This window comes from Agelaius tricolor, unplaced genomic scaffold (assembly GCF_023055355.1).
Source record: "Agelaius tricolor isolate 1412-34295 unplaced genomic scaffold, bAgeTri1.0.p SCAF_14, whole genome shotgun sequence".
Classification (NCBI taxonomy): domain Eukaryota; kingdom Metazoa; phylum Chordata; class Aves; order Passeriformes; family Icteridae; genus Agelaius; species Agelaius tricolor.
In genome coordinates, this window is record NW_027269274.1 from 5,624,299 (window position 1) to 5,644,155 (window position 19,857).

Genomic DNA, 19,857 nt, shown 5'->3' on the forward strand with positions numbered 1-19,857 from the left:
ATGGTGTGAGCATCCCGAGGGGAAAGGTGTGAGCATCCCGAGGGGAATGGTGTGAGCATCCCGCGGGGAATGGTGTGAGCATCCCGAGGGGAATGGTGTGAGCATCCCGGGGGAAAAGTGTGAGCATCCCGAGGGGAAAGGTGTGAGCTTCCCGCGGGGGATGATTTGAGCAACCCGAGGGGAAAGGTGTGAGCATCCTGGGGGAAAGGTGTGAGCATCCCGGGGGGAATGGTGTGAACATCCCGGGGGGGATGATTTGAGCATCCCGAGGGGAAAGGTGTGAGCATCCCGAGGGGAATGGTGTGAGCATCCCGAGGGGAATGGTGTGAGCAACCCGAGGGGAAAGGTGTGAGCATCCCGAGGGGAAAGGTGTGAGCTTCCCGCGGGGGATGATTTGAGCAACCCGAGGGGAAAGGTGTGAGCATCCCGGGGGGAATGGTGTGAGCATCCCGGGGGGAAAGGTGTGAGCATCCCGAGGGGAATGGTGTGAGCATCCCGCGGGGGATGATTTGAGCATCCCGCGGGGCGGGAGGAGCGCAGGGCGGCCGCAAGTGCGGGGCAAGGCTGATCTCTAGTGGTGCTCTGCAGCTGCGGCTGCACCGCTCAAAACTTGGCCAGATTTTTTTTTTTTTTTTTTTTTTTTACTTTTAAGTAACACATCAGAATGTGTTTTCTCCCACCAAAGCCAAAGTTTCTGTTTTAGCCCTATGTTTCTGTTTTAGCCCTACGTGTATCTCTTGGAGCAGCGTTCCTCTAGAGTACCAGGCTTCTTGACAAAGTTTGGATAAAAAAGGAAAACGTTGATTTTCAATCTTTCTAGAATTTTTCAAAGTTGTTCAAAGTGATTGTTTCTCTTTATTCTCTGCTGAGTTTTTCCTGGTTTTTATTTTCTTCCCTGCCCTGTCCAACCTAGCTCCTCCTATGACTGATGGAAGGAGGAAAGGTGGAGGAAGGAGAAGTAAATGCCAGACTTGACATATTTTTCTTTTGTTTTAAAAAACCTTTAAATGGTTTTCTTCCTAGTTCCAACAAAAATAACTGGTGGCCCTTCATGCATAATATTTTCAGGGCGAGAGGAAAGTGTGCAGGTCTTGCACAATGCAGAAGTTCATGCCTTGAGCTGGTCAGGGCTGGGCTGGGCAGGAGCCTCTGGAGGCTTGAGGGCATGGTGTGGAGTCATATTCATGCCAGCACAAGCTGGGAACACACACACATGTAGAGGAATCTCTCCAATTTTTTCCAATCTCTCCAATTTTTTTTACCTTTTCTGGACCTCCTTGGCTTGGGTTTTTGTGGGGTACACATTTCTCCAAACTCCTGAGTCCTGCTGGGGAATCCTCCTCATTCAGCTGAATTCACAGTTCCAGAGGCCAGGGGTCCATTTGGGGGCCTCTCAGAGGGGGCACCAGAGTGGGTCTTTGTCCTCTATCCCCCCTCCAGGTATGGCTAGTGTGCTCCCCCATTTGGAGGCCACAGTGATGGAAGACACACCTAAAAGCCTTCCTGCTTATTTATATAAATATTTAAATAGCTGCTGCAGGGCATTGAAGTTTTACTTGTTACAGGCTCCTGATTTTCTAGGTTTTCCTGCCCATGTTGAAGTCATAATGTCATGGCCTGCAAATTAAAGTAGGATGTCTGGAAAGTGCAGAGTGCAACCTGTAGAGAAGTGTATGAAGGTCCCAAGTGTTCTCTGCAGCTCTAGGGAACACAGAGAGGGTAGGAGCCACCAGCCCAGCAGAGTGTGGGGCTCATGGATGGCAAAAAAGCCACAATTGAGGCAATAATGGATTAAAAACAAGGGTCCAGTGATGTCTCAGCAACAACAGGATGTTGTTAGGGCCACTGGAAAGCTCTAGAAGCAGCCTGCACAGGTAGGACTGTCTGTCACATACATACATATATATAGATATATATATTTACATATATAGGTGTAAATGTGTATTAAAGGTTCATATATTATATATAATATATTTGTGTTTCTAATAATTATAATAATATTTATAATAATTATAAATTTATATTTATAATATTTTTATATGTATATATATATTTACATATATAGGTGTAAATGTGTATTATATGTTCATATATTATATAAAATATATCTGTATATCTAATAATTATAATATTTATAATAATTATAAATTCATATTTATAATATTTTATATATGTATATATTTACATATATAGGTGTAAATGTGTATTATATGTTTATATATTATATATTTGTATTTCTAATAATTATAATAATATTTATAATAATTATAAATTTATATTTATAATATTTTATAAATGTATATATATTGATGTATTTATTTTATATATGTATATATGTGTATATATTTATATGTTTGGCTTTGTTTTTATTGGGTTTTTTTTTTAATATATGGTATCTGTTGTCTGCATGCAGCACAAGCACAGGTGTGTGTGCAGTGTCCAGACACATCTGCACATCTGGATGTTCTGCACACTGGCCACACCTGGGGCCTGGGCTCGTGGCTCACGATGGCCCTGAAGCAAGAGCTGGTGCAGGCCATGTCCCTGGGCTGCCTCCAGCTGTCCCAGCTTTGTCCCCCCCTGCAGTGGCTCCTGGAGCCCTCACTCACATTTCTGTTCACACCATGCAAAGCAGGAGCAGAGGCTGCTGCTCCCAGCAGTGCTCACAGCCTGCGTGTGTTGAGGGCAAAGCCCTGCTCTGCTCATGTGCTCGCTGTCATTTCTCACAGGTAATGGCTGCTGCTAAATCAGCCCCAAATTGGTTCTCCAAACAGTGCTTAACTGCTTACATGCTTAGAAGTAAACCACGTTCAGCTGCCTTTAACGCTTTTCCATCTTTATTTTTATGCATTAAGATCAATTTCATGAACTTTCCTAGGTAAGATGATTGCCATCGGCAGGAAGAATGTAGTAAATTAATTATAGATGTGTGTTAAATTACTTTCATTACCACTCTGAGTTCTGGGAGGGAGTTGTGTGAGCAGGATGACTGATGAAACAGTGTTTTTACATATTCCCCCAGTAATGGATATTTTTACTTGGCTGCCAGTGCTGTTTCTCAGCTCGGAGAAGCTGGAATTGCACATTTCAGAAAATGCAGGCTCACTCTAAAATTGATCTCCAAATATTGCCAGAAAGCTGTGGCTAAGACAGGCTGGCTGGAACACAAACTCTCTGCTGAGGGCCTTGGTGAAGCACAAAGGTGAACTGAGGGGAGGATTCATCCTCTTTACCTCAGACACACCCAAACCCAAGGGAGTCACTCAAATTTGGGGTGTTGTTCCTACACCCTGACAAAGGCATAACAGCCAAGACAAAAGTCAGCATGAGTGGAAAGTTATTTTCCATATTCACCTTATAACAACCTTGGTGCAGGGTATTTTCCAGGGATTGATGGTCAGGCCAGTTTAATAGCTCTCTGCTGAACTTCAGGCTATCAACTTTCCACAGTGTGTCATTAATCCCTGGAAAATATCTAGGTTTATAGCAGATATGAGTGAAAAATAATACACATGTGAAGGTAAGTATAGTGTTCTATATACTGGGATTGGTGAAGGTAAGTGTTTAATCATGTGCTGGCCCTAATTGCTAACTCCAGATGCACGTCAGAATACAAGTAAATGAGGTACAGCTTAGTTACACTGTAATTACAAAGCAGCTTCACTGCACTTCTATTTATATGGTGTCTTCTCTGTCTGAAAGCTGAAATCATAATATCATTGTTCCTCATGTGTCATACTGAAATGTGTTATAAAATACTGTGTTTTGAAGGATTTCTGTAACAGGTAAGTCAGAGGACAAATACCTACTCAGTAAGCTAATTTTATTTATTTCTAGACTCTGCACTCACAGTCTTTTTTGATTAAAAAACCCAAAAGTCTAAAGAAATAAGAAATATGAATTAACATACATCATGTCCCAGGTCATGAGCTGTTAACAAATTTTATTACATGGTTTGTCCTGTCTGGAAGAGTGAAAAGTGGAGCCCAGACATGGAGAGCAACCTGTGTTCCTTCCCCAGTCCCTGTCTGTGGTCTGGGCATGATGCTGAAAAGAGCTCCCTTCTCACTTCCCATTGCCACTGCCACCTCTGGGATCAAAGATGCACCATCAAAGATGCTTGAGGATCCCTTCTGATAGCAGGTTTGAGTGACTCAGTCCTTTGACACATCAATCCAGGCATTCCAGAGGAATGCAGCCCCTGCATACCAGCCTTCAGCAGGTGGGTTTTCCCTTAGATCTGTCCCAGTGCTGGCTGTGGGTGTGTGCATGTGCACACGAGGTAGGTTGGGCTGTCTCAGAGATTTCCCTGCCCACGCTGCCTCTGCAGGAGCAGGGCTGTGGAGGTTTCCATTAGATTTGTAAAAGTGCCAAAAAACCCCCTCCACAGTCTGCTGGGAGAATAATTAGAGTTGGCAAGTTTGCTCAACAAGCAGTTCTTGTACATAGTATTAATGGGTGATAGGTAATGTCTGTGGGTTTTTCACTTAATAATGCATGGAACCTCCTAGATATTCCAAGGATCTCTCTCTGGAGTTGTGCTTTGTGATCACAGGCATAACTAATGGTCAGGAGTGATTACATACTCATTAAAACTACTTAAGAATCTCATCTGTCCAGGAAGGGAATGCCAGGCTCTGCAGCAGGAGGCAAGGGCTTGTCCCTGTTTCATTTCAATCACACCCATTCACCTGAAAAACTCTGCTTTGCACATCAAACAGGATCCAGGATTCATAAGGATGATTCTGATGTGTCAGAATTAGACCTTGAAGCTGCCATCTTTGGTGAATTATCTTCCCCTTCTTGTCAGCCAATGGATTTGACCAGAAAAGTGTAGAAGCACATTCTTGTTTGGTGCCTGTCCCAAGCAGCAGTGTTCCCACAGGAGGTGGGAGTTTCTTCATGTGACACATTTTGTGTCTTCTGTCTTCTGTCTGCACCCAGCAGACAGAATCCAAAACCTCTGGAGAGCCTATGGGAAGCCTGTGTTTCTCTGCCTCTTTTTCCATGGATTTAGTCTGAAAAACCTGTAGAAAAATGACAAATTCATGGGCTGGGGAGTTGGGCCAAGGGCTGGACCATTCAGAGATGATGATGGTGTGAGGGTGGGCAGTACTCACTGAGGTGTTTGCACCATCAGACTGTCAGATACTTTATCTGAACTAGAAGGAGACTCTGCAGGAGGAAGGGTTGTACACTGTATAAAAGGGAATTTTGTTACTGGTGATAGCAGGGTCTCAACCACAGTGACACAGAACATCCCATTCACCCATGGATGTTCATTTTCTGGTGTCAGGATGTAAATGAGCCCCTTTCCAAACCCAAGCTGAAGCACAGCAATACTTTAGTGAATGTCAGAGAGGACAGCAAATCAAATCTGTGCTCCTGAGCCACGCTGCCATTGTGGGAAGCTTTGCTGATAGTTGTGAATGTCACTCATCAAAACGCCCTCACACAGTTCTGATAAGTCCAAATAATACTATTTTATAGACAATGTCACTGTCACTGCAGAGGGCACAAAAGTCATCTTTTAAATTCACTTCAGATGTAATCTGAATGCACCTGTGTTGTCTATGAAGTGTTTTCTGAACACAACCAAATAAATTTGGTGTCAGCTGCCACAGGAACTGTCCTTCTGAATAATCTCCTGTGTTGTCTAAAATGATTGCATATTTCAAACACATAGGTTGGCACTTCATTTGTTTGTTTGTTTGCTTGCTTACTAATTTTTAACAGAGTTACTACCAAGTTGCCTCTACTCATTTGTATTTCCAGACTTCTAAAGTCTCCTTGTGTGTTTTGCACTTTCTAGACATGGTTCATTCATTCTATTTAAATAATTTTTATATGTGGGGCAAAGCAGCACCTGGCCCAAGGTGTGATGGCAGAAAATCTCCCCTTCTAGTAGCCACACTCCATGGTGTGGCAGAGTCACTGCTCTAACATTCTTTTTAAAAGGGAGGAAGAAATGTGCACAAATTTTGCCGCACCAAAGTAATGAAACATTTGAATTCTACCTCAATGCCTTTGAATCTGGAAAGCTAAATATAGAGAGGGTAGAAGTGAGGGCAACTGTAAACAAAAAATGAGTACATGGGATAAATCTAAATCCAATCTGTGGCACTTGTCACACCTCCCCATCAAACACCACCACTCTGTTGGCTTCTTTTGTGGTTGTTGGGGATGATGGTCCAGCATCCAAATCAGGCTCTTGATGAGGTCTGAGCAGCCCTGGAAACAATGGCAATTACTTCTAATAAGGTCACAAGCTAATGAAATATAAAAAGAAAAGTCTCATAATTGCACTCCAAAGAAAGTGTTTGCAATCATCCCTGCACAGCTGATATCCCAAATATCCCCCCTGTGCCTAGCACGCATATTTATGGCACAACTCTCACACCTCTTGACTTCCTTACACAGGTGCTTTCCAAACCTAAGTAAATATGAATTTTGTGTTCAATTTGCCACACAAATCACTAAATTAGATGCACAGGCAGCTTCTACTGCGTCACAAGAGCTTTTTGTAATGGTTATTTCATACTGCACTAGTTATTTTTAATAACGGAAGATGTTCTTCGGAAAATTTGAGAGCTTTCCAAGAAAGGATTACAGCTTGAGTCTGCAAGGTGTTGAATTCATAGGATTTGAGTCAGGGAAGCATTTCTAGGGCTTATAAGTACAGAATTATTTGGCATTGCTTTGCTGCAGTGATTAGGGGGATGGCATGCTCAGGGGTTTGGGTGCAGTGTGGCAGCAGGAGCAGGCAGCAGGGGAGAGTCAGGCACCCAGCACTGAACAGCAGCCACAACCACCAACACTGCCTTAACATTGTCTGGCTTCCTACCTGACAGAAATAGTGCCATAATCTTAAAGGCAGTGTAAGTTTCTTTGACAGGAGAGTGAGTAGGTTAAATGAAATACCTGCTTTGTGTTAGAAGAATTCTGAAGCCTTAAAGACCTACTTATCCAATGAAACGTTTTTTGCCCTCAGGGGCAGTTTCACAAAGGCATCCTTTCCAGAGGATTTTCACAGATAGTTGAACAGAACACCTTTTAATTAAAAATCTTACCTGTATTAACAGAGTTTTATGACCTAAAAAGCTTGCTTGGGGTTTCTGAGAGACGAGGAGCCGGAGTATCGGCTCCTGTCATAAGGACAGCTGGGGATCTGGGTCATTGCACTGAGGATTAATTGGTACAACCTGGTGGAAAGGTATGAAAATCATCTTGTCAGGTCCTTGCCAGGTCATTTTGCACAGCTTTCAGACTCCTGGGCCCACACAACTGGAGCTCTGAGTCAGGCTGGCCCAGACCACCAAGGATATCAAAGGAATCCAAATCAACAAGAAGATGAGGTTGTGACCAAGAGTTCTGTGATCATGTGCATGGAGCCGGGGCTAGAAACCCTCAGGGGATAAACTCCTTACTGAATCAAGAAGCTGCATTACACACACAGGAAAATGCAAACTAATTTAATTTTTTAAAATAGTTTTATTAAGTATATGACAGAAGGCATATTGGAAAACATTCATGACCTTCTATTAAGGCCTTTTTAAATGAAATATCACAGATATATTTGACAGAAATAAAGGGTATTAAAAACAAGCTCTGAAGGCTAATTATTTTTTAGAGATTTTGTTTTTTTCAGAGAAAATAAAAGTTACGACATAAGGCTAAAATTTAAGTCCTACTGAAGTCAAAGACCACTATTCTTCAAAAAAAACAAAAGAATTCACAGAAAAAGTTTTGTACAATAAGACCAGAATTATCTAATTTTAAGAGTACAGGGTATTTATGAAAGTATTTTTACAAGCCTTTCTTCATATTGTGTACACAAGTGACAAGAAAATACAGTTCTTCGAAGACAAAACCATGAAAAAATATGATCTGACCACATATGGGTACCATTGAAACAAAGAAAAAGGAGAACTAACTTCTGGACAAGTTTTAGCTTTGGATTTGGGTGATCTGCCTGAAAAGTCCTTGTTTTCATCTAATCAAATCCATGAAATTCCACAGAAGTCTGATGATTCAACTGCATGATGCCATGCTCAGCATCCACGGCTCTTGGGCATCAGCTGCTTGGTATAAAATACTTTAGAGTGCAAATCTTCCCAGATCAAAACTGCCACCACAGGATGAGAGCCTCCCACGTGGTCTCAGCTCCACCTCTGCATCACTGCCCTGGCAAAGTTTACTTTGTGCAGCAGGGTGGCATGAGGCCAGCAGGAACTGCAGTGCCAGCAGCAGGAAGGTGCCCACTCCTGCCCAAACAAGGGGGAGGCAGCTGGGTTTGGATTCCCCCCAGGATGGATGCAGCTGAAGCAGGTTAAAGAAAAAGCTTGGCACGAGGTCCCAGCTCTGAGACAGTGCCCAAAATCACCAGTTGTGATTAGTGTGAGGCACACAGCGAGCAGAGTGCACTGTGCACAGGTTTAATGCACTGCTATCCATTGTATTCCCTTTTTCTAGCAAGGGGATACCTGTGCTCAGCAGGGCTTTTGGGCAACTCTGAGCAGTGGATTCCATTTCAGCTCTGGCATGCCTAAGCTTTATTCACTGATGCAAGGATGCCCAAAGCTCCCCTGTGCTTCAGTTCTTCATTTGTACAATTAATTAATAGTGGCAACACTTACTGTCTCACCAGGGTGTTGCAAAGAGAAAGCTCACTAGAAATGGTAAGGCACTCAGAAATTGGATAATAAGCACTTTGTAACCTCCTAGGGAAAAATTAAATTTGCACTGTTGGAATGTAGGTCAAGGGTTAAGCTTAATATTAAATTTCTGCCCTGCACAGACAAAGCACCTGAAAAGGATTCCTGTCTCATGCCAGCCTCGTCCTGCCCCCCTGCAAAACATCACATTTCCCTTTTCTCTGGGAAATGGGGAATATCTAAAGGAAAATCTTGCAGGACCTTTGGTAGGCAAGTGGATACTGCAGTGTCCCAGCAGTTTATGAGAATCAGGACTTGTTTCTGTTCTAGTCTTCTCCTGCAACAAAGAAGAGGATGCACATGGCAGAGAATAGAGTAAAATTTTAAAACCTAGTGTGATTTCAGAGCTGGTGTGCACTTGAGCAACCCAAAAGTCATTTACCATTCAGCCCATGAAAACAGGTTTAAACTTCATTTGTGCCATTCATTTCCTTCTTTAATCCTTCTCTCTTCTCTTTCAAAGGTTCCAGCTCAGGCCCATCCTGTATGGAGTCTTTGTTCCAGTTTTTTTTGCCTTCGTTTTCTGTCCTTACAGATTTAGGATCCTCTTCTTTTGCCTTTCTTTCCTTCTCCTCCTTGGCAAGCATACGATAATTATAATAATTCATGATGAACAGAAAGGTTCCTGCCAGGACCATCACAGCTCCACATTTAATGAACATATATTTATAGTCCCCAAAGGTATCAATAAGAATTCCTGTAAAATATAAATTTAAAAAAAAAAAAAAAAAAAGAAATTTAGAGATGAAGGCAAAGGTATTGTGTTTTCAGATCCTGTATATCAAGGAACAGCCTTGAGGCTTTAGGATAAAATATTCTCTGAACTTCTGATCTCTTCCACAAACATTCTGAGCCTGCAAATACTGAACATGTGCTGCACTACACAGCCTGTGGGTAGCTGACATTGGTGCAGGTAATGCTCTGATAATTTGCACAGTTCAGTAGAAGGGGACAGAACCTACACTGCAAAGTCTGGACCTTTTCAGCACACCTTTTTTTTTTTTTTTCCATGCTCCTCTGATCACAGAGCCTGCAGGCAGCCTTTCCACTAACTCCAATGATCAATTACAAGGATGTCCATTTTCCATTTGGCTTGGCAGCCAAAAAGCAGCAGCTTTTGGGAAAACTTTCATGAAAAGGCACCTGCCCACTGGGTCTCATCTCAGGCTCTTGGCAAAGACCCTGTGATTTACCCACCACGGGTCACCCACCACCATTAGAGGAGGCTCAGCTTTTGGTCACAGCTGCCCTTTCTGCAGTTACACTCTTGATCCAAAGAGGAAAGGGCACAGCGTGAAACTGGAAAACATTTGTTCCAGGGAAAGCAAAGATGATGCTGTCAGTGTCAGATAATTTCAATGCCAAGACAAATGTGACAGGTTCCTCTCAAAGGTTAATGCCTCTGCTATGGAGTTACAGAGTAATTGAAGGGAGATGGCTTAATTGAAATGTCACCGTTCTCCATTATGTCAAAAGGTAATGCAAATCTTATTGGGATTATGATCCTGAGCATTAATTCCCATTTACTGGGCAACACAGACCATTCTCAACATCCCAAATCCTAATTAAAGTAAGACCCACTCCTAACCTGGCCTTCACAATACAATCTTCCCTGAAACTGGCCCATCATCCCTTAGCTCTCTGACGTTTTGGAAAATGTTCTCCTCCTCAGAGAGAGGGACCTTTAATTACATCCCAATTGACCCTTAATGTTGAAAAGCTGATGATTAATTATCCCAGTGAATTGCACTAACAAGGGTTTTTACAGTCACCAAACAGATTTCCTGATCACAATAATAATAATTTTTAACTGGTTTTGGTCAGTGGCTTTTCCTGAGTCATCCCTAGCTGACTTGGTACACCATTTTCCATGCACTGTGTTTTTCAAGCAACTGGTGGAACATCAACCAAAAGCTAATTGCAACAATTTTTCCTTTTCTGCTCATCAGGATGACCTAGAGGTCTCCTAAATAGGTTTCAATGAGAATTTTAATGAGTAGAGTATTAGAAAATTCAACAGTAGGATAGTCTTGCCTCTTTTCCTTTGAGAATAAGATAAAGTCATAAAACACATTGGGAACAATTTACTTAGTTCATTAAAGCAGAACCCTGCAGTAGGTTATTAAAATGCCAAAGAACCAATAAATTTGCTGCTTATTAAAATGGTGGGGAAAACCCTACAAAACTAATATTACTGATTATTACACAGAACTGTTTTAGCCTCATTAGCAGTCTCTGGTCATTAACTTAATCTCCCACACAGAAAATTACATAATTCAGAAAACAGCCATTTTAAAATTGTATTTTCTTTTGTTTGTCATTAATTAAATAATGAATCTCTAAGACAGCAAGAGGATACAGCTGCTTCTGTCACACTGTATGAGCTACCCAGTAATATGAAGAATTAAACAGCTCTGCAGGATGTGTCATATGAAGCATTAGCCAGATCTCAGTTTGAATCCAGGAAAAGGGTTCAAACTGCAAAAGGAGCACATGCTATAGAGGGAATATTAAGGCTGTTAAATCACAGGAGATCACTGGCCTGACTTATCTTTAGATGACTGAAAGTCCTCCTGGACACTGTATTGTCTCTTTGTGGGCTCTGCCTTTTGATATTTCAAACCATGCCATCCAAAATAAATATTTTTTTAAATTACTTTTAGAACAGACTTAAATCTTTCAGCTGCAATAATATGACTGAAATTCCTAAGTGGCATAGTCAGAGCCTTACAGACAAACAGCAAGGTTTGAGTCAACAAGAGGCTTCCATAGAGCTGTTGTGTTTTACTTAAATTGTGGTGGAGTCCAGCCTTTTGCAAAAGGAGTCCAGGAGGAGGTGTCTGAAGTGCAAGGCTCTTGGTGTTGTAGGAAGTCCCACTCTGCAAGTTCATTTCAAGTGTCTGAAGGGATCCAGGATTAAAAGATGATTCTCCAAGACTCACTCCAACAGAAAGGAGGAAAGAGGAAATGCTGGAGGACACCTCAAGGACACCCTTTCCTGTCCAGTTACTAGTGGAAAAATGGTGATTGTGAGGCAGAGAAAACACATCTAGAATAATTTCATGTCACCCTGATTTTTTAAGATTTTCTAAGCCTTCTGATGTTTACGTTCTTGTAGCAAACTTTCTCACACACTTTCTGTAAATAACTTATTGTTTTGCATTATTTTATGGAAGAAGAGAAATTTGATGGACTGTTAGGTTGTCCAGCGTCATTGGAGAGGTGGCACTTTCACTCTCCAATCCACTGTCTCTTTTAGAAAACTATAAATGTTGGAGTCAGAAAATAAACTTCCCTTTTTCTTCACCTTGAGAGCAGCAGTGTGTGCACTTGTGCTGTTTCGTGTCCTATAGTGACAATTTCCCACAAGCTGTCCTTGCCAAAGCCTAAATCCGAGTGAGAGCAGGGGAGGACAACACACTCACCTCCGATGGGGGGTCCCAGCAGGATGGTGCAGCACTCGGCGATGGTGACGAGGCCCACGGCGCTGGTGAAGCGGGCAGCTCCCACCAGGTCCATCAGCGTCTCGAAGAGCATGGCACACACCATGCCAAAGGCCAGCCCAAAGAAGCTGGAGTACACGATGAGCCCCGTGTAGCTGGAGGCCAGCGGGCACAGGAGGTGGCAGGCACCGTTGAAGGCGATGGCGAAGCTGAAGAAGTACTGGATCCTCGGCCTCACCCACCTGCTGTTGGCAACGATGCCCGTGGTGGGGCGAGCAACCATGTCCACAATGGCCAGGATGGAGAGCAGGAAAGCAGCTGAATATTCATCTATGCCAGTGTGCTTGGCATAGGGTGCCAGGAAAACGATGGGGGCGAAGAACCCCAGGAACATGAGCACGTTTCCGATCAGGTAAATCAAGAACCCTCTGTGTTTAAAGAGGGAGAAATCAAGGTACTGATTGACTTTTTCAAAGCAGTCCTTTTCTCCTTCCTCTTCTGTTTTGTTCTCCATGGGGCCATCTTCAGTGATCTTTCCTTTCAGAGCATCCTTCCCTTCCTCAGTCACCTGGGTTTTGACCGGTGCTGGGCCTGGCCCTATGGGTCTGAAGAGAGCTCCTGCCACACAGCAGTTTAATAAAATTGCCCCAAGAATTAAAAAGCTGCCCCTCCAGCCAAAATTGTCAAAAAGGAATTGGTTGAGAGGTGCCAGGGTGCAAAGCATCACGGGGCTCCCTGCCATAGCAAGGCCATTGGCAATGGGTCTTCTCTTCAAGAAGTATTTCCCTATGATTATCACTGAGGGCTGAAGGTTGAGAGCAAGGCCAAATCCTGGAAAACAGTTCAGATAAACAAAGGAAGATTTGAGACCCATTTCTCCTCAGCTCATTGTTTTAGGAAATTCCTAGTCAATTGGCTCACTGGTGGCTCTTCAACACAACAATCTATCTATGAAATCTATGAAAATGTTGCTCAGGGGTGTCTCTGAGTTCTGGCTGCCACATTTGGGTAACCAGACCCCAGAAACACTCCGTCAGTCAGAGAACCCCCTTCCTTCTGCACTGCAAATCTCTTGGGTGGCAAAACTAGCACCAAGAGTTTTGCTTCAGAGGGGACCAAAACTATTCCCTCACAAAATGCTGGTGGGTTCTGTCCACACACAGCAGCCTTGCTGGGGGAGAGGATGGATCTGTTTTTAAAAATAGCAACTCCCAATTTGAGGAAGGTTGTTTTGGCTTGGACAGTGTCAACCACCAAAGTTCATCCATCCAGGGCTGGCCTCCCCTTCCATGGGCACCCAACTCTGCTGCTGGGCAGCCAGACCTGCACAGAAAATGACATCATCATCCTCCTCAGCCACCCTCCTCTCCCTCCTCAGCCACGACTGATTTGGTGCTGTGAGCAGCTCAGGTCTGATCCAAAAGATTAAGAGGTCTGCAAGTACACAGCAAAACAGCTACTGAGGATGCTAATTACACAGGACCCCAGAGTGTGTCTTTTAATTAGAATTTATTTTTATTACATTTAGATATATAAATGCCATTAAAAGTCTGCATTGCTAATCCAGCTTCTCCTGCACAAGTGGAATCTGCAGGCAGAAATACCAAAGGCTGTGGTGGTCTCAATTTTCTGTGGTTTTGTTTGAGAGCACTGCCATACAGAACCATAGGATCACACAATCAGTAAGGCTGGAAAACACCCCCAAGACCATGGAGTCCAACCTCTGACCAATCATCATGAATTAGACCAGGGCACTGAGTGCCACCTCCAGCTTTTTCTTGAACACTTTCAAGGATGGTGAATCCACCACCTCCCTGGGCATCCCATTCCAAGGCTTAATCACCTTTTCAGTGAAAAATTCTTCCTGATATCCAACCATTCCTCCTGATGCCCAACATCAATAATCAATAATTAAACATCAATAGTATTTTCAAGTATTTCTTTGACATGCAGTATTTTCATAAAAAGTTCATTTTTTCAGAACTCCATCAAAATGGCATTTAAAAGTCATGCCACATATTTTCCACTCCATCATCCAGGAAAGAATGAGCCACATTAGAACAAAGCAGAAATGTAATCCTTGAAATGATTATATCAGAGAACATGAATCCTGAAAATAGGGTCATGCAGATTTTTTCTTGTTCATTAGTCGATATAATTAGTTTGTTTAACTGTGCAGTACATAATTAGGCATATTGCTTTACAGAAGAGAATTTACAAAGGTCAAGGTCCTCAAAATTAATTAAGGAACACTATCATTAGTCACTGATAGAGTAGAATCCAACTGATGCAGCAGAATCCAGCCAATGCTGGATAGTTTCAGTTTAAATGGGTTTACAAAATTATGATTTTTGCCAAGTCTAAAGTTATTTTTTAAATTACTTTGAAGTTTACAACATTAAAAATAAATTGAAATGGCAACACATTAAAATAATTCTGGATAGAAAACATTCTCAGCATGAACATTTTTAGAGAGTCCATATGTTAGGCAGGGCACATCTTTGGGAAGTGCAGCCTCCTTCTAATGCCTATAGGGCCAAATTCAGGGTGACCTGGGAACCACAGAGGAAAACCACAGCCCTGGTTAGAAAACACCCTTGGATAGAGCTGAAATACAGAAATGTTTATTTTTCCACCTGAGAAGATGCAGCACAGCAGGTGAGAGTTTGCATTAAGTCCCCATTTCCCAGGCTGGTCAGTAAGGGCAGAAATTGAACCATCATTTCTACAGAGTCAGTTTTGGTAGGGACACACCACACGTCTTCCAAAGGAGGAAAATCAGCCTGGATGCCAGCTACCCACTTAAACAATAATCATCTCAATTTTTTTTATTATGTGAACATTAATTTGCCAGTCAGACAAATCTAATTTAATATTACCTCATGCTCTTCCCATTAATTAAATTTGGAGAGTTTCAAATTGAATAACTGGAATTTCAATTTACTTTAAGCTTTTGGCGGACTTTAATAGGAAATATTTGCATCCATTTTATTGCAGTTTTCAGAAGCTACAGCAGCTTTTCCATAGCTGGAATTGTTACTCAATAACCACATTTTCTCCCCAGGGATATGACAGAGAGGTCTGTCAGTGGTGTTGCAAGAAGAGAAGCAAACCTGTGCCAGAGGGAGTGTCCTTTCCTGGATTAAATACATCTCCCTCATATCAGAAGGAAATAAGTGGGGCTACAGGACTCAGCTGTGTAGTTATTGATCTTGTTCTCACTTTATTAGCAAGGAACAAGCTGACCCAGGTATTTCAGTACTCAACACCTACAGCCATGGCAAAGACTCTGCTCTCAGTCCACCTGCCTCACCCAAGATCCCATTTTATTTCATGGCAGTCTAATTGGTGCTCATTGAGCTAAACTCTGACCAGTCGTTACCACCTTGCAATTAGCTTTGAAATTTGCTGCTTCTACCTCAGACTGGAGGAGAGGTTGCATGTTGAAGCACCTACTGAATGCATCCAGGCTGGCATCTGTCCAGGTGGACAGCTTGCAAACCCCATTTCTTTTTCTAAGCGCTGTAGGGAAACAAATGGGAAGAGGCTGTGGGGTTTCCTGTGCATGCAAAGTGCCTCATGCAGCCCAGAGAGCCATCAAGGACAGAGCTGCCTCCACCAGCAGAGCCTGGCTCCTGCTCTGCATGCAAATGGAAACAGGCACAATCAAGCCAGCAGCTGAGATTGCTGTGTCTAATCCCTCCACTGCAAACAGATACTTCCTGCTCTGCTCCTCTGAAGTGATTTCTATTCATATGCCAAAGGCACAGGACTGTAGCAGAGACCTCCTTGTACTGAGACCTTGTTTTTACCTCCCTCCCTGTGACTTACATGAGCCCAGGCTTTTACATCAGCCTGTTTTCTTTCCAGGCTGGTAGGAAGGAGGCTAGAAAGAGTGTGATGTTTACAGGTTGCCTTACAGTTACTGCAAATCCCCTTCACAGAAGCCTCTCTCCTCATGCAGCAGCACTGTCACAGCTGTGTGATGGGCAGGTGGCTTCCTAATTGCCCTTGAATGCTTCCATGCTAGGCCTGACCAGAAAAGATACTTCAAGCTTAATTGGAGGCATCAAGCATGTTATCAGGCTTGCAAGCATCTTCCCTTCCCTGTCAAATTAATATTCCTTCCCCACACTCCCCCCTGTGCCTGGGGATGATTGGTTATCAGCCAGCACCTCACCCCCACAGCTGCCCTTGCTCAGCAGGCAGGAGGAAAAGATGTGTGATGGTGCTCACAGGGGTTTTCGGATTTGGGAAGAGATGAGGATCTGACTCCATGCTTCAGAAGGCTTGATTTATTGTTTTATGACATATATTACATTAAAACTATACTAAAAGAATAGAAGAAAAGGTTTCATCAGAAGGCTAGCTAAGAATAGAATAGCCAAGAATGATAACAAAAGCTTGTGTCTTGGACAGAGAGTCCAAGCCAGCTGACTGTGATTGGCCATTAATTAGAAACAACCACATGAGTCCAATCACATATGCACCTGTTGCATCCCACAGCAGCAGAGAACCATTGTTGACATTTTGTTCCTGAGGCCTCTCAGCTTCTCAGGAGGAAAAATCCTAAGGAAAGGATTTTCCATGAAAGATGTCTGCGACAAAGATGCACACAAAAACTGTGCCCTGCTCAGAGGAATCAGCACAGCAGTGCAAAGAGAGGTGGGGGTTTCAGCTCTGTCCCTCAGGGCTGGCACGAGGTCACCTGTGTGCACTGAGCACTGCCCACACTCTGTGCTGGGTGATGCACCAGACTTGCAGACACGTTCAGGGACCAAGAGCAAGGCCTTTATCAACCCTGGCTCTGTTGGGGTTATGCACAGAGCTCCCTCCTGTCACCTTTTTGGCCAAGTGCTTTAGAACAGAAAGGCTGGTGCCTTCCTACAGCCCCGTTTCTTGTCTGAGTCCTTCTGCTCACCAAAGTGCATGGAATATTTTCAGCAAAGGATTTATGGTGTCCATGTGCTAATCCAGCATTAGTCAATTTAGAATCACAGAATGGTTTGGGTTGGAAGGGACCTTAAAACTCATCCCATTGCAGCTCCCTTGCCATGGCAGGGACACCTTCCACTGTCCCAGGTTGCTCCAAGCCCCATCCAACCTGGCCTTGGACATTCCAGGGATGGGACAGCCACAGCTTTTCTCTCTCAACCTGTGCCAGGTCCTCCCAACCTCACAATAAAGGATTTCTTCCTGGTATCTAATCTAAACTGCCCTCTGTCAGTTGAAAGTCATCCCCCCTTGTCCCTGTCACTTCCCCCTTTGCCTTCCCAGAGGACATTTGTTTAGGAGGAAATGATGTAAGCTCATGCATTGAGAAATATTGGGAGACATTGGTTAATTTTATTTCCCATCCCTTTGTTTCTGGAGTCTCTTTCAAGGAATCTGCAAGATTTATTCATCCAATAATAACACAATTTCATTTAATTACAGTGACAGTCCTTAGGAAGAGTAAAGTTTAAGAGGGGGAGCTCTACACAGGGATTTATTCACTACTGTACAGATTTAATAAAAGAGTATTGATATAGAAGAACAGGGTGACAAACTTTCTGTCCCAATTTACTTTGCTAGTGGCTGCTTTTATTGATTTTAAATGTTGAGCTCACATTTTCACATTCAGAAAGCAGCAACACTTAATGCATCTGCAGAGAGATTGGGAACATTCATTAAACCATACACCTGGCAACCTCAGAAGCCAATTTGAACTCATTGTGTCATGCTTCCAAGCAGATGTCCTAGCTGCACTGGAATAAATTTTGGCAGTACCTTATCCAAAATAATAAACCAAAAATACTTGCAATTAAGCATCTATACTCACACAGGCGGAGAGCTCTATTCCATCTACCTTTAAAAGTAATAACCTGGCACCTGCAAGCTCTAAAGATGCTGGGCTGAGCCTGTGCCTTATTCTACTTGAGTTTCCAATATGGAATTTCACATTTCAATACAGGCAATTCAAATTGGAACTTCAAGAAGGAAATACAGGGGGTTTTTGGGTTTTTTTTTCACAGTAGGGATATTTTTAGTCAACTCCAGCAGTTCTTGTTTTCAGATAAAGGACCTCCTCACCTCACAAGCTGGAAATGGGCAAGTGAACTGAAATCTCATCCCATGTATCTCACAGAGAGAAGATAACACACAGAAAATAGGAACAAGGGTGCTTTCTTTATAGTCACACTTGTACCCAGAAGGACTTGTTGTGCCCAGGGTAGAGCACAGCCAACCTGGGTTTGCTTCAGGGGGAGCTGAGGGCTCTGATGGGCACCAGGCCCAGCTCCTGGCCCAGAGCACTGAGCTGCACAGAGCACAGCCCTGCCTGGATCCCACATGCCATGTCCAGCCAGGAACACAGCACAGGGAGCTGCTCTTTGCTCAAGTTCATCTGGAGCATTGATAAGGAGTGTGGCAGTCACATTTTCTGGAAAAATCTCTTTGCCCAGGATTTCTCTCCTGGGAAGCTGAGAAGCCTCAGAGAAAAAGGAAAACAATATTATCTCATTTGCTTCTCCTGGGTTTTGCTGCTTTGGAATGTGGTTGGAGATTGTTTATCCAACAGGTGGTTGTTTCATTGGTTTCATGTGAATTGTTTTGACTCAGTGGCCAATCAGTGCCAACTCAGAGTCACAAGTTTTCATTATTATCTTTTTAGCCTTCTGTAAGTATCTTTTCTGTACTCTTTAGTATAGTTTTATATAGCATTCTTTAATATAATATAGTATCATAAAATAATAAATTGGCCTCCTAAGAACATGGAGTCAGATTCATCATTCCTTCCTTCATTTGGGAACCCCACAAATACAATAAAGGAGGGCCTTTGTCCCACCAGATTTTACCTCCCAAGCTTTTTACCTCTCCAGCTTTCCTGTGTTTGCGTTGGTGCAGACATTGCCCAGGCGTGCCAGCCCCAAACCATCAGAAGGGAGCCTCACTGTGCAGGGAAGGAGGTGCTGTGTTCTCACCTGTGATGAAGCCCACGCAGATGTAGAGCTGCAGGATGCTGGTGCAGAAGGCAGCTGAGATCATCCCCACCCCACACAGGAGCCCCCCAAACATCACCACGGGGCGGCTGCCGTAGCGGTTCACCAAAATGCTGCTGATGGGACCTGGGGAAAGGGGGCAAAAAGGACCTTGAGGTTGTGTCTTCTGACAGAAGGGCATGTTTGACACACAGCAGGTAAAGCTCTGCAGTACCAATGGGCCTGAGTGCTGCTGACAGCTCCTAGGGTGAGCTCAGGAAGAAAATGGAAAAGCAGAGATCCTCCACGTGGAGCATGTCCAGTGCCATGGGTGTGTAACCAGTGACAGCTCCTGCCCCCAGCACTTCCATGTGTCACCAGAGAAGGGAAACAGCAATAGCAAATCATGTGAGTCATGGGAGCTCCTTGATTTATGATGATGTTAAACTGCACACACAGAGCACTGACTCATATTGTGAGGCAGATATCACAAATGCTGTTGCATTTTTAATGCCTCTATTTAATGCAATTCCAATATTGCTGACCAGGACCGAAGCTTCAGCAGAACAGTTGTTAATTAAATCTTAATAGCAGTCCATGTAGGTAGGAAATATTGGGGATGATGGATTAGCCAGAGCTCAAAAGAACCAGTTTGGACTTGCATTTATGCAAAGAGGAGGTTCAGGGCAGTGCAAAATTATGAAAGAGGGAAATGGCTTGACAAAAACTGTGCACACTGAA

General features: G+C 43.3%; 1 protein-coding gene across 1 annotated transcript in view; it reads right to left on the minus strand.

Annotated features, from left to right (window-relative positions):
* Nucleotides 1-7,471: 7,471 nt before the first annotated feature.
* Nucleotides 7,472-19,857, minus strand: part of LOC139595680 (monocarboxylate transporter 2-like) — a 34,810-nt gene continuing 22,424 nt past the window's right edge. Inside the window, exons 2-4 of the mRNA XM_071439212.1 lie at nt 19,120-19,263; nt 12,140-12,988; nt 7,472-9,411 (exon numbers count right to left, since the gene is read on the minus strand). Coding sequence (XP_071295313.1) covers nt 9,119-9,411; nt 12,140-12,988; nt 19,120-19,263 — 1,286 coding nt within the window. The 3' untranslated portion in view covers nt 7,472-9,118. The remainder of the gene's footprint in view (nt 9,412-12,139; nt 12,989-19,119; nt 19,264-19,857) is intronic.